Source organism: Gobius niger (assembly GCF_951799975.1).
Source record: "Gobius niger genome assembly, chromosome: 9".
Lineage (NCBI taxonomy): Eukaryota > Metazoa > Chordata > Actinopteri > Gobiiformes > Gobiidae > Gobius > Gobius niger.
Genome location: NC_136860.1, coordinates 37,558,623 through 37,571,150, shown reverse-complemented (window position 1 = coordinate 37,571,150; position 12,528 = coordinate 37,558,623). Strand labels below are relative to the sequence as shown.

Sequence of the window (12,528 nt, the reverse complement as noted above, 5' to 3'; positions counted from 1 at the left end):
AGAGTGTCTGACCAGTGTGGGGCAGCAACACTGTAATCAGCGTGTCTGACCAGTGTGGGGCAGCAACACTGTAATCAGCGTGTCTGACCAGTGTGGGGCAGCAACACTGTAATCAGCGTGTCTGACCAGTGTGGGGCAACAACACTGTAATCAGCGTGTCTGACCAGTGTGGGGCAGCAACACTGTAATCAGCGTGTCTGACCAGTGTGGGGCAACAACACTGTAATCAGTATCTCTGACCAGTGTGGGGCAGCAACACTGTAATCAGTGTGTCTGACCAGTGTGGGGCAGCAACACTGTAATCAGCGTGTCTGACCAGTGTGGGGCAGCAACACTGTAATCAGCATGTCTGACCAGTGTGGGGCAGCAACACTGTAATCAGCATGTCTGACCAGTGTGGGGCAGCAACACTGTAATCAGAGTGTCTGACCAGTGTGGGGCAGCAACACTGTAATCAGTATCTCTGACCAGTGTGGGGCAGCAACACTGTAATCAGCGTGTCTGACCAGTGTGGGGCAACAACACTGTAATCAGAGTGTCTGACCAGTGTGGGGCAGCAACACTGTAATCAGCGTGTCTGACCAGTGTGGGGCAGCAACACTGTAATCAGCGTGTCTGACCAGTGTGGGGCAGCAACACTGTAATCAGCGTGTCTGACCAGTGTGGGGCAACAACACTGTAATCAGCGTGTCTGACCAGTGTGGGGCAGCAACACTGTAATCAGCGTGTCTGACCAGTGTGGGGCAACAACACTGTAATCAGCGTGTCTGACCAGTGTGGGGCAGCAACACTGTGTAATCAGCGTGTCTGACCAGTGTGGGGCAGCAACACTGTGTAATCAGCGTGTCTGACCAGTGTGGGGCAGCAACACTGTAATCAGCGTGTCTGACCAGTGTGGGGCAGCAACACTGTAATCAGCGTGTCTGACCAGTGTGGGGCAGCAACACTGTAATCAGTGTGTCTGACCAGTGTGGGGCAGCAACACTGTAATCAGTGTGTCTGACCAGTGTGGGGCAGCAACACTGTAATCAGTGTGTCTGACCAGCCAAAAAATGATAAAGCCAAACATTTGATAGGATGTGTTTTGCGATAACCCTGTGATATGAAGGAAAAGCTGAGGCGCATGAAGGAATGTTTACATTAAGTCATAGTTTTGCAGGTCTGAGTCCACTCAGCTCGCCTGTAGTCGCTCACAGCTCAGCTCATTCAGAAAAACATCTTTAGTTTTAATCATCCTCAAATAAGCGTGGCGTGTTCAGCTACAAATGTATTCTCTTCATATTTACATCAAAAACCTTCTGTCAAGATTAGGGAGGCACCGATACCACTTTTTCTAAAACCGATACGAGTACGAGTCCTTTGATTTAAGTACTCGTCGATACAAGTACAAGGCAGTTTCTTCAACATTCTTTTTGAAGTGAACAGACGGTTTATAGACTTTTCATAGCAGATTGGTTTGTAATTAGTTAATTTACTTATTTACATTTCCTCAAGTAAAGTAGGCGACACTTTTAAGAGAAGTTATATAACAGATGCCATTTATTTTATTATCATTCAATATCTTTATTCATTTATAGTATTGAGATGTTCCTTAAATGGTCTCTTTTCGTCTTTGCTTCAGCTCCTGTAGATTTTCTCTTGTGTTTGTAGTAACTTAGCGAGTAGCTACAGCGTTTTCATTGTTCTGCTGCAGCTCATTTTCCCTCAATATAAACATGCTGTATGTCTTTAGTTTGGATTTTCTGAGGACTTTTTAGTCGCTGGGTTAGCAACATTAGCAACGTTAGCAACGTTAGCCTGTATGTTGTAAACACTGCAGACGCTGCAGCGAGTTAGCATCGTTAGCCTGTATGTTGTAAACACTGCAGACGCTGCAGCTCTAACAACATTAAGCTCTGGTTAAATCCAGCTCAGACTCTGGTTTAGGGAGTGTCGTCTGTAATAAAGTCAGCTCTATGTGGATTATTGGATTTACACTAAACTATTCTCCAGTTTGTTGCTTCTCCTGCAGTCACGTCTGATTGGCAGCTCAGAGGAAACGAGGCGCGATCATTCTGATTGTTGAACATGTCTATCACTCAAACGGCAGCGGCGCAAGGCAGGAAAAAAACCCAGTGCCTTGAGGTCAGATAATAAACCTCAATCTCGATTTGATAAAGGTTCACATGCAGCTGAAACGCACGTGAGAACCACCATGCTGAGCGATTGCAGAAGTCTAACACGCAGCTTTGGGGAAGTACAGCACATGCAGACGGTTATTATTTCACATTACTTCCGTATATTTAATTGGTTTATTTGTGAAGTTGAAGTTTGTGTCTATCAAGAATGTGTGTTTTATGTAAGATTTTGAATATCCAACTACACGACCGCATCACCAGAACAACAAATGCAGAGGAGTTTGCACATGTTCCATTTAAACTCCTGCTTCCTGATGGGAAACAGTCAGAGCTTTGTTCTCCTGAGACCAGCCCATTGTGGAGCCCCCACCTGTTCAGGGCCTGCACCTCAGCATTTGCATAGTTCCGCGTCTCCTCCTCGAGCTGCAGTTACAAAACGCCGGCGCCTCGTCCTGCCTCGTCCTGCCTGTTCGGGCTTGTCCGTGATGACGCCGGCGGACGCTTGTGAAACAGGAAAAACATATTCAATAACTCCAGAAGTGACGAAGAGTTAGTCAGCGGATTCCTGCCAAGTCTTAGTGCGCACCAGAACACGTTTAGGTTCACAAAAGGGAATAAAAGCATTGGATCTGAATCAGCGTTAATTTTGACAACATATTTTAATTTAGTTTTAGTCTTATGGCGAAAATGTAATTCGATTTTAGTCTAGTTTTAGTCAAAAAATATCTTCAATTTGAGTCTAGTTTTAGTCGACTAAATTTAAGACTAATTGAGTGGACTTTGCATTGATAATCTTGATTCTAATCATGTTTAATGTTGTTCCTCTGCTTCATGTTTCTGCTCCACATGAACAAAGCTCAGAGCTGATCCTTTAAACATGATCTGAGGCTCTTTCAGACGCTCAATACAAGTTTGGATGATTTTAGTCTCTCCTTTTCACTTTTATTTAGTCTGATTTTAGTCGACTCAAATATCTGGACATTTTAGTCACAGTTTTAGTCTCATGAGAAACTTTTCATTTAGTTTTAGTCCAATTTTAGTCACAAAAATATCACTTTGACTAAAATTAAGACTAAATATTTTAGTCGACGACATTAACACTGATCTGAATTGCTTCCACCTGTGTGAACCTGGTTATGAGACATCAGGTGCCTGTGTTGTAAAGACAGGATCGCCTCAGCTGAAGAGTCTTCTCATCTTAACCTTTGCCTTATTGACCTGTGCCGGAGTGAAGCATTGTGGGAAAGCCCTGGGCCTGAGCTGGGCCTGAGCTGCAGCTGTTTGTGTCTAATTCAGGCTCAGTGGAAACCCCTGACTCAGCACAGCACGGTGAGCCCCGGGTCTGGAGGAGAAGAGTGAAAAGGTGATGCTCGAGCTCCAGACTGTGGCTCTTCTATGGCCTTTACACGGTGACGTCACCTGAGGAGCATCACGTGAGCGAGTTTATCGATTCACACGGGGACAAAGTCTACAAAGCAGTAAAAGCAGCAGGGTTTCCTCAGGGCATTACAAAGCAATTAGAGTCATGAGATGAATGATGCCAGAATGAAGGCCTTAAAGTAATCGTCTGTAAGTTTGCAAAGTGAGGAAAGACGGAGTGACATTTTAAACAATCCAATTCCTCCCGTCTTCAACCAGAAAGCCAAAAAGTAAACGATCAAGCTCCTCCCCCGCCTCTCCTGATTGGACCTGACCGGCTGGTTCATAGGAAAAGCTCATGGCTGAAGTGTTGCCTTGGCACATTCACGTATTTCTGAGTCATCTGTAAAAACTCTGATGGCGGCCATTTTAGGGATAGGTTTGCCTGAGTCCTCCTAGGAACGCCCCCACCTCCTGGAGACGCCTCCGAGCTTTGGTCACCAGCCGAGTAACCAACCACTGCTCCTCAGCAGAACCCCCTCCCCACTGATGCCACAGACAGCGTGTGGAGGGGGCGTGTCTAAAGGCTCAGAGGTTCTTAAAGAGACGGAGGCCTATTTCAAGACATTCACTACAGCCATTTTGAGAGAGACATTTTATACAAGGCAGTTATTCTAATTTACTGCATTTACAGACCAACAGAAGGTTTGTCATCATTGTAGTGAGATATAGACTGGTGCTATGGGACTGACAAAAGCAGAACACCCCTCTTTAAAGCAGAACACCCCCTCTTTAAAGCAGAACACCCCCTCTTTAAAGCAGAACACCCCCTCTTTAAAGCAGGACACCCCCTCTTTAAAGCAGAACACCCCCTCTTTAATATGGAAGCTGCAGTTACACATAAGACCTGAGGTGGCAGTAGTGAGTATAAATAAAATGACCAACTTGCATGTAGTCTGTTGAAAACAAAAGAGTTTATGATAAAAAATGCCTCCAAACACAAGGATATTCACTGTAGAAAAGTCCAGTGATCCTTGTTTAATGTTTTTGCATTAGTTTATTAATGGACATAATTGAGCTGTAACATTTTCGTTTGCAAGAAAAGATGAGACTTTAATGATCTCACATTCACATCACTCACAGCTGCTGCTCTTAAGTCTCTTGGTATCGGTTAATATCGGCAGATACTGAAACCTCCAGCATCAGGAGCAAAGCAGCTGGATCAGTGCAGCTCTCAATAAAAGCCCACCAAGGACCTGAAATGTCGTTAATGGCTTTAAATCTAAATAATAATGATGTTGCTTGACCATTTTTACTGCATTCGTTTGTTAAAAATACAAAAGCCTGGTCCACACGCTCAGCTGCATCTAAAATTCCCATTGAACTCGATGCTGTTTGTGAAGATGTTCGATAATCCAACATGATCTGCTGCGCCTCAGACCCAGAGGGAGTTTATCTGTGATTGTGTATCATTATGACATGACAGAGCAGCTTGTTCCTCCTGATTATCTGAAAACAGCCCGTTATCATCACAATATCAGACTTAATTCTCCAATAATATAAATAAATGAAACTGTGTGGCGTTTACAGACTGCGTTTCCTGCAGCGTCAGTGAAGATAACACGAGGCTCTGCTGATCTGATCTGACAGGAGAAAACTCACTTAGGTCTGATTATATTTCCCTGCGTCGCTCGTGAAAGAAAGGATTACATTTGTTTATGATAAGAAACACATTTGAACTTCCTCGTTCTGGTTCCTGTTCTGTCTGTGACTCCTTTCTTTTACTGAAAACGGTGAAAAAGCAGAAGTCGAACTTGCCAACAGTTTGTTCTTGTTTTTTCCGGTGTTACTGTGTTTTTAAAGTCGTATTCTGCGACTTTCACCTGCTCTGTTGCCGTTCAGGAAGAGCAGAGTGTTGGTGGTAAACACTCACCTGTACCTGGTTATATATGACTGTAATACTAATACTGTAGTCATCATCAACCCAGCTTTACCCGAATCCAAAAGCTTCTCGAGTGGAGTTCACAGTCTGTAGGCAGGGGCGGACTGGCCATATGTCCACTCTGGGCAGTCGTCTCGTTTTTGTCCAATTTTTACATTTATTTTTTGTCACTTTTTTGTCAAATTATTCACATTTTTTGGTCAAATTTTTGTCACTTTTTTGTATATTTTTTGTACGTTTTTTCTCACTTTTTTCACACTTTTGTCACATTTTCATCCTTGTTTTCGTCTCAGTTTTGTCGCTATTTTCACCTCTTTTTTCCAGAAGCTTTTGGATTGGGGTAAAGCTGGAGAAGATGTGATCGGTTCAGGCGGGAGTTAAGGGGTTAACCGAGCTTTACCCAAATCTAAAAGCTAAAAAGAAAAGCATCAAAATAGCGACAACAAAGAGGATGAAAAGAAAACACAAAAATGTGCCGGAAAAGCAACACGAGAAATGACAAAAAACGCGATGAAGTCGACAAAAACACGCAACGAAAAGGCCACAAAAACGTGACAAAAGATGATCGAAAAAAAGAGACAAAAACACAATAAAAAAGTGACAAAAACACAATAAAAAAGTGACAAAAACACAATAAAAAAAATGACAAAAACACAATAAAAAAGTGACAAAAACACAATAAAAAAGTGACAAAAACACAATAAAAAAGTGACAAAAACACAATAAAAAAGTGACAAAAACACAATAAAAAAATGACAAAAACACAATAAAAAAGTGACAAAAACACAATAAAAAAGTGACAAAAACACAATAAAAAAGTGACAAAAACACAATAAAAAAGTGACAAAAACACAATAAAAAAAGTGACAAAAACACAATAAAAAAGTGACAAAAACACAATAAAAAAAATGACAAAAACACAATAAAAAAATGACAAAAACACAATAAAAAAGTGACAAAAACACAATAAAAAAGTGACAAAAACACAATAAAAAAGTGACAAAAACACAATAAAAAAATGACAAAAACACAATAAAAAAGTGACAAAAACACAATAAAAAAATGACAAAAACACAATAAAAAAGTGACAAAAACACAATAAAAAAATGACAAAAACACAATAAAAAAATGACAAAAACACAATAAAAAAGTGACAAAAACACAATAAAAAAATGACAAAAACACAATAAAAAAGTGACAAAAACACAATAAAAAAATGACAAAAACACAATAAAAAAGTGACAAAAACACAATTAAAAAAGTGACAAAAACACAATAAAAAAATGACAAAAACACAATAAAAAAGTGACAAAAACACAATAAAAAAAGTGACAAAAACCCAATAAAAAAAATGACAAAAACACAATAAAAAAAAGTGACAAAAACACAATAAAAAAGTGACAAAAACACAATAAAAAAGTGACAAAAACACAATAAAAAAGTGACAAAAACACAATAAAAAAATGGCAAAAACACAATAAAAAAGTGACAAAAACACAATAAAAAAGTGACAAAAACACAATAAAAAAAATGACAAAAACACAATAAAAAAGTGACAAAAACACAATAAAAAAGTGACAAAAACACAATAAAAAAGTGACAAAAACACAATAAAAAAGTGACAAAAACACAATAAAAAAATGACAAAAACACAATAAAAAAGTGACAAAAACACAATAAAAAAGTGACAAAAACACAATAAAAAAGTGACAAAAACACAATAAAAAAGTGACAAAAACACAATAAAAAAAGTGACAAAAACACAATAAAAAAGTGACAAAAACACAATAAAAAAAATGACAAAAACACAATAAAAAAATGACAAAAACACAATAAAAAAGTGACAAAAACACAATAAAAAAGTGACAAAAACACAATAAAAAAGTGACAAAAACACAATAAAAAAATGACAAAAACACAATAAAAAAGTGACAAAAACACAATAAAAAAATGACAAAAACACAATAAAAAAGTGACAAAAACACAATAAAAAAATGACAAAAACACAATAAAAAAATGACAAAAACACAATAAAAAAGTGACAAAAACACAATAAAAAAATGACAAAAACACAATAAAAAAGTGACAAAAACACAATAAAAAAATGACAAAAACACAATAAAAAAGTGACAAAAACACAATTAAAAAAGTGACAAAAACACAATAAAAAAATGACAAAAACACAATAAAAAAGTGACAAAAACACAATAAAAAAAGTGACAAAAACCCAATAAAAAAAATGACAAAAACACAATAAAAAAAAGTGACAAAAACACAATAAAAAAGTGACAAAAACACAATAAAAAAGTGACAAAAACACAATAAAAAAGTGACAAAAACACAATAAAAAAATGGCAAAAACACAATAAAAAAGTGACAAAAACACAATAAAAAAATGACAAAAACACAATAAAAAAATGACAAAAACACAATAAAAAAGTGACAAAAACACAATAAAAAAATGACAAAAACACAATAAAAAAGTGACAAAAACACAATAAAAAAATGACAAAAACACAATAAAAAAGTGACAAAAACACAATTAAAAAAGTGACAAAAACACAATAAAAAAGTGACAAAAACACAATAAAAAAGTGACAAAAACACAATAAAAAAGTGACAAAAACACAATAAAAAAGTGACAAAAACACAATAAAAAAATGACAAAAACACAATAAAAAAGTGACAAAAACACAATAAAAAAGTGACAAAAACACAATAAAAAAGTGACAAAAACACAATAAAAAAAGTGACAAAAACACAATAAAAAAAGTGACAAAAACACAATAAAAAAGTGACAAAAACACAATAAAAAAAATGACAAAAACACAATAAAAAAATGACAAAAACACAATAAAAAAGTGACAAAAACACAATAAAAAAGTGACAAAAACACAATAAAAAAGTGACAAAAACACAATAAAAAAATGACAAAAACACAATAAAAAAGTGACAAAAACACAATAAAAAAATGACAAAAACACAATAAAAAAGTGACAAAAACACAATAAAAAAATGACAAAAACACAATAAAAAAATGACAAAAACACAATAAAAAAGTGACAAAAACACAATAAAAAAATGACAAAAACACAATAAAAAAGTGACAAAAACACAATAAAAAAATGACAAAAACACAATAAAAAAGTGACAAAAACACAATTAAAAAAGTGACAAAAACACAATAAAAAAATGACAAAAACACAATAAAAAAGTGACAAAAACACAATTAAAAAAGTGACAAAAACACAATAAAAAAATGACAAAAACACAATAAAAAAGTGACAAAAACACAATTAAAAAAGTGACAAAAACACAATAAAAAAAAGTGACAAAAACACAATAAAAAAAGTGACAAAAACACAATAAAAAAAATGACAAAAACACAATAAAAAAAAGTGACAAAAACACAATAAAAAAGTGACAAAAACACAATAAAAAAGTGACAAAAACACAATAAAAAAGTGACAAAAACACAATAAAAAAATGACAAAAACACAATAAAAAAGTGACAAAAACACAATAAAAAAATGACAAAAACACAATAAAAAAATGACAAAAACACAATAAAAAAGTGACAAAAACACAATAAAAAAATGACAAAAACACAATAAAAAAGTGACAAAAACACAATAAAAAAATGACAAAAACACAATAAAAAAGTGACAAAAACACAATTAAAAAAGTGACAAAAACACAATTAAAAAAATGACAAAAACACAATAAAAAAAAGTGACAAAAACACAATAAAAAAAGTGACAAAAACACAATAAAAAAAATGACAAAAACACAATAAAAAAAGTGACAAAAACACAATAAAAAAGTGACAAAAACACAATAAAAAAGTGACAAAAACACAACAAAAAGCCACGAAAAAGTAATGAAAAAACAACAAAAATATGATACAAAATGTGGCGACTTGACAAAAAGTTAGAATCACTCGTGTAGTTCTCAGCTTTCAAATGAGGCGTTGCATTGTTGCTCTCCAGTCGAGAGGGTTTCAGATTTGGGTAAAGTGGAGCTGGTGAACTGCGCGTGGTTGAGGCGGCGGCGTCAGAGGTTGTTTATTTTGGAAACAGGACGAGTCTCTTCAGGCTAAAAGGTGTCACTGAGTCTGTTATGTAAGAAAGGGGAGCGATCGCAGCCCGTCAGAGGCTCCTCCCCCTTTTGCCACAATCACTATGTTCCAGAGGGCGGGTCTACAGACTCCTCCTACCTCGCTCTGATGTTCCTAAAAAGGGCATAAGGGCGGGATCTTCACTGTAGACTCCGCCCTCACGGGGGAACATAGGTCGGTCGTAGCCGCGCCCGCGTCATTAGCTCTAATGCTAACGGCCTGTCTCATTACTACAAGATTTTCAAAAAAAAAAAAGCGTTATCACAGTAGGAATATCTGGCTGTAGAAAGTTTAGGAACATTAGAAACCAGGCGATAAAGTTGTTTTTAAAGGGATTTTTCATGGTTTTTGACTCATCTTCATTTCCTCGTTATCCAGAGTGTTGCTGATTTCTGTAGATATTTTTTTTTTGTAATTCCACAGAGCACCTGAGGCAAATCACTGATAACACCAGACTAACCATATAAATGTCTGTGTCCATAGAGTCATGTTTGGAATATAACTGACCTGCATCACATGAATGACCGCATTTTGAGGGACTATTTTCTCACAGATCACTCCGATGCTAACTCGCGGCTAACAGTTTTGTCCATTCTGACGCCGTTTTAAGCCCAGGGGTTTATTCATCTGAAAAACTAACCCAGCGACTAAAATGTCCTCAGAAAATCCAGATTAAAGACATACAGCATGTTTATATTGAGGGAAAATGAGCTGCAGCAGAACAATGAAAACGCTGTAGCTACTCGCTAAGTTACTACAAACACACGAGAAAATCTACAGGAGCTGAAGTAAAGACGAAAAGAGACCATTTAAGAAACATCTCAATACTATTGTTAAATAAAAACACATAAATGAATAAAGCTCAGGCATTGGGAGCTTTAGGACATGAGCTTTTCTGTCTGTGATGGACAGAGACATAAACATTGAAAATTATATTGAATGAAAATAAAATAAATAAATAAATGGCATCAGCACAATTCTAATATAACTGCTCTTAAATGTGTCGCCTGCTTTACTTAAGGAAATGTACACGAGTAAATTAACTAATTACAAACCAAACTGCTGTGAAAAAAGTAAGAATGTTGAAGAAAATGCCTTGTACTCGTATCGGTATTCGGTATCGGCGAGTACTTAAATCCAAGTACTCGTAGCGGTTTTAGAAAAAGTGGCATCGGTGCCTCCCTAGTTCAAATGACTCTACGGACACAGACATGTATATGGTGAGTCTGGTGTTATCAGTGATTTGCCTCAGGTGCTCTGTGGGTCACACTGTTTTTAATGCAGGCTAGCTGATACCATAGACATGCACTAGCCTTGCACTAGCCTAGCGCCACGAAACTCTTCAAATATAAGAACTGCATGAATTACAAAAATATCTCCATAAATCAGCAACACTCTGGATAACGAGGACATGAGGCCCTGTGTCAAACATCCTGAAACATCCCTTTAATGTGTCTACAGTGCAATGCATTCCAATGAGGAACTAGTGGCTATATGGAGATACTACAGCAATGGTGAACAAATACTGGCCCCTAGTGTCGTAAACTATGGAGCAAGTGTTTGTTTAGAAAGTAAGAAAGTTAAAAAGGGTAAAAGTTGCATCTGTGTCTTTTATAATCGTTTTATTGTGAGGTCATCGTGAGCCATGTGTCGTGAGTCGTGAGGTGCTCTGAGGTTCTTCCATTGTACGTGGCATGGTGGCTCAGTGGTTAGGGCTCGTGCTTCGTGATGTGTTTCTAAATGGACAGAGATGTGGTTGGTAAAGCTTTGCCTGTGTCTCCAGGATGCAGAGGCGGCGATCCCCATCAGACACCAGTCCAGGGCCTGGTGCTGGTGCATGTGCCTGGGCCTGGCACTCATGCTCAGCGGTGTCGTGGTGGGAGGAGCCTATCTGTACCGCTACTACATCCTCGAGGTAAAGGAAGTGCCGAGCGGAGGAGACGCTGACCAAAACGTACATCCTCATTAAAGTAACGAGCAGCTGTAAAACTGAGCCTGAACTTGTCCTGTGTCGCAGGAGGGCCAAGTGTACTGGTGCGGCGTGAACTACCGGGAGGAGGACTTCATGGTCCTGGAGGAGGAGGAGGTAAGAAACTGTGTTAGGGTAAGAGAGGAGGACTTCATGGTCCTGGAGGAGGAGGAGGTAAGAGTCTGTGTTAGGGTTAGAGAGGAGGACTTCATGGTCCTGGAGGAGGAGGAGGTAAGAGTCTGTGTTAGGGTTAGAGAGGAGGACTTCATGGTCCTGGAGGAGGAGGAGGTAAGAAACTGTGGTCATTGTTTCATCAAGTGCAGTTCGATTCCCTGGTTTTTCTAACCCGTCCTCTCTGCTCTCTCAGGTGGACGTGCAGTTCGATTCCCTGGTTTTTCTAACCCGTCCTCTCTGCTCTCTCAGGTGGACGTGCAGTTCGATTCCCTCGTTTCTATAACCCGTCCTCTCTGTTCTCTCAGGTGGACGTGCAGTTCGAGGCCCAGTTCTCGCTGCGGCAGCTGGAGGAGCGGATCCGGATCCTGGAGGAGGAGCAGGTGGAGTTCATCAACGTCCCAGTGCCCGAGTTCGACAACGGAGACCCGGCCGACATCGTGCACGACTTCAACAGGGTGAGAGCAAAGGCCGCGTGATGTTCTGCTGCTCACTCAGCTTTTTCACAGACACCTCTCACCTCTCAGGAGCTTCTGGGGTTCATATTCACCAGTTCTTTCCTTTTAACATCTTTACCTCTTACCATCTGAACTGAGCACATTCTCTACCTAAATCTAAAAGCTTCTTGGCCTGAGAGCTTCAGAAACTCATCAAAGCTTCTTCCTTGTTTTTGTCATCACGTTTTACTTGTTTACTTCGCTTTTTTTGCCACATTCAAGCCATAAAAATGTGACCAAAACACATCACTCGACCGCCTTAAATAATACGTTTGTTCAGCGGTGACGTCACAGCTCGACTTCCTGGTCCCGAGACGTGCGAGAAACTACAAGAAACTCTTTAAAACCACAATCAA

General features: G+C 38.2%; 2 protein-coding genes across 3 annotated transcripts in view; one reads left to right on the top strand and one right to left on the bottom strand.

Moving 5' to 3' along the window:
* The window catches only part of med4 (mediator complex subunit 4), a 117,076-nt gene that overhangs the window by 39,358 nt on the left and 65,190 nt on the right, over positions 1-12,528 (bottom strand). The gene's annotated exons all lie outside the window — the stretch shown is intronic.
* The window catches only part of LOC306968172 (integral membrane protein 2B-like), a 31,820-nt gene that overhangs the window by 16,493 nt on the left and 2,799 nt on the right, over positions 1-12,528 (top strand). Inside the window, exons 2-4 of one of the 2 annotated variants that reach the window (XM_079563489.1) lie at positions 11,319-11,489; positions 11,553-11,621; positions 11,984-12,133. In XM_079563489.1, the coding sequence (XP_079419615.1) occupies positions 11,319-11,489; positions 11,553-11,621; positions 11,984-12,133 (390 nt within the window). The remainder of the gene's footprint in view (positions 1-11,318; positions 11,490-11,552; positions 11,622-11,983; positions 12,134-12,528) is intronic. The other variant, XM_079563490.1, reaches the window with a different exon arrangement.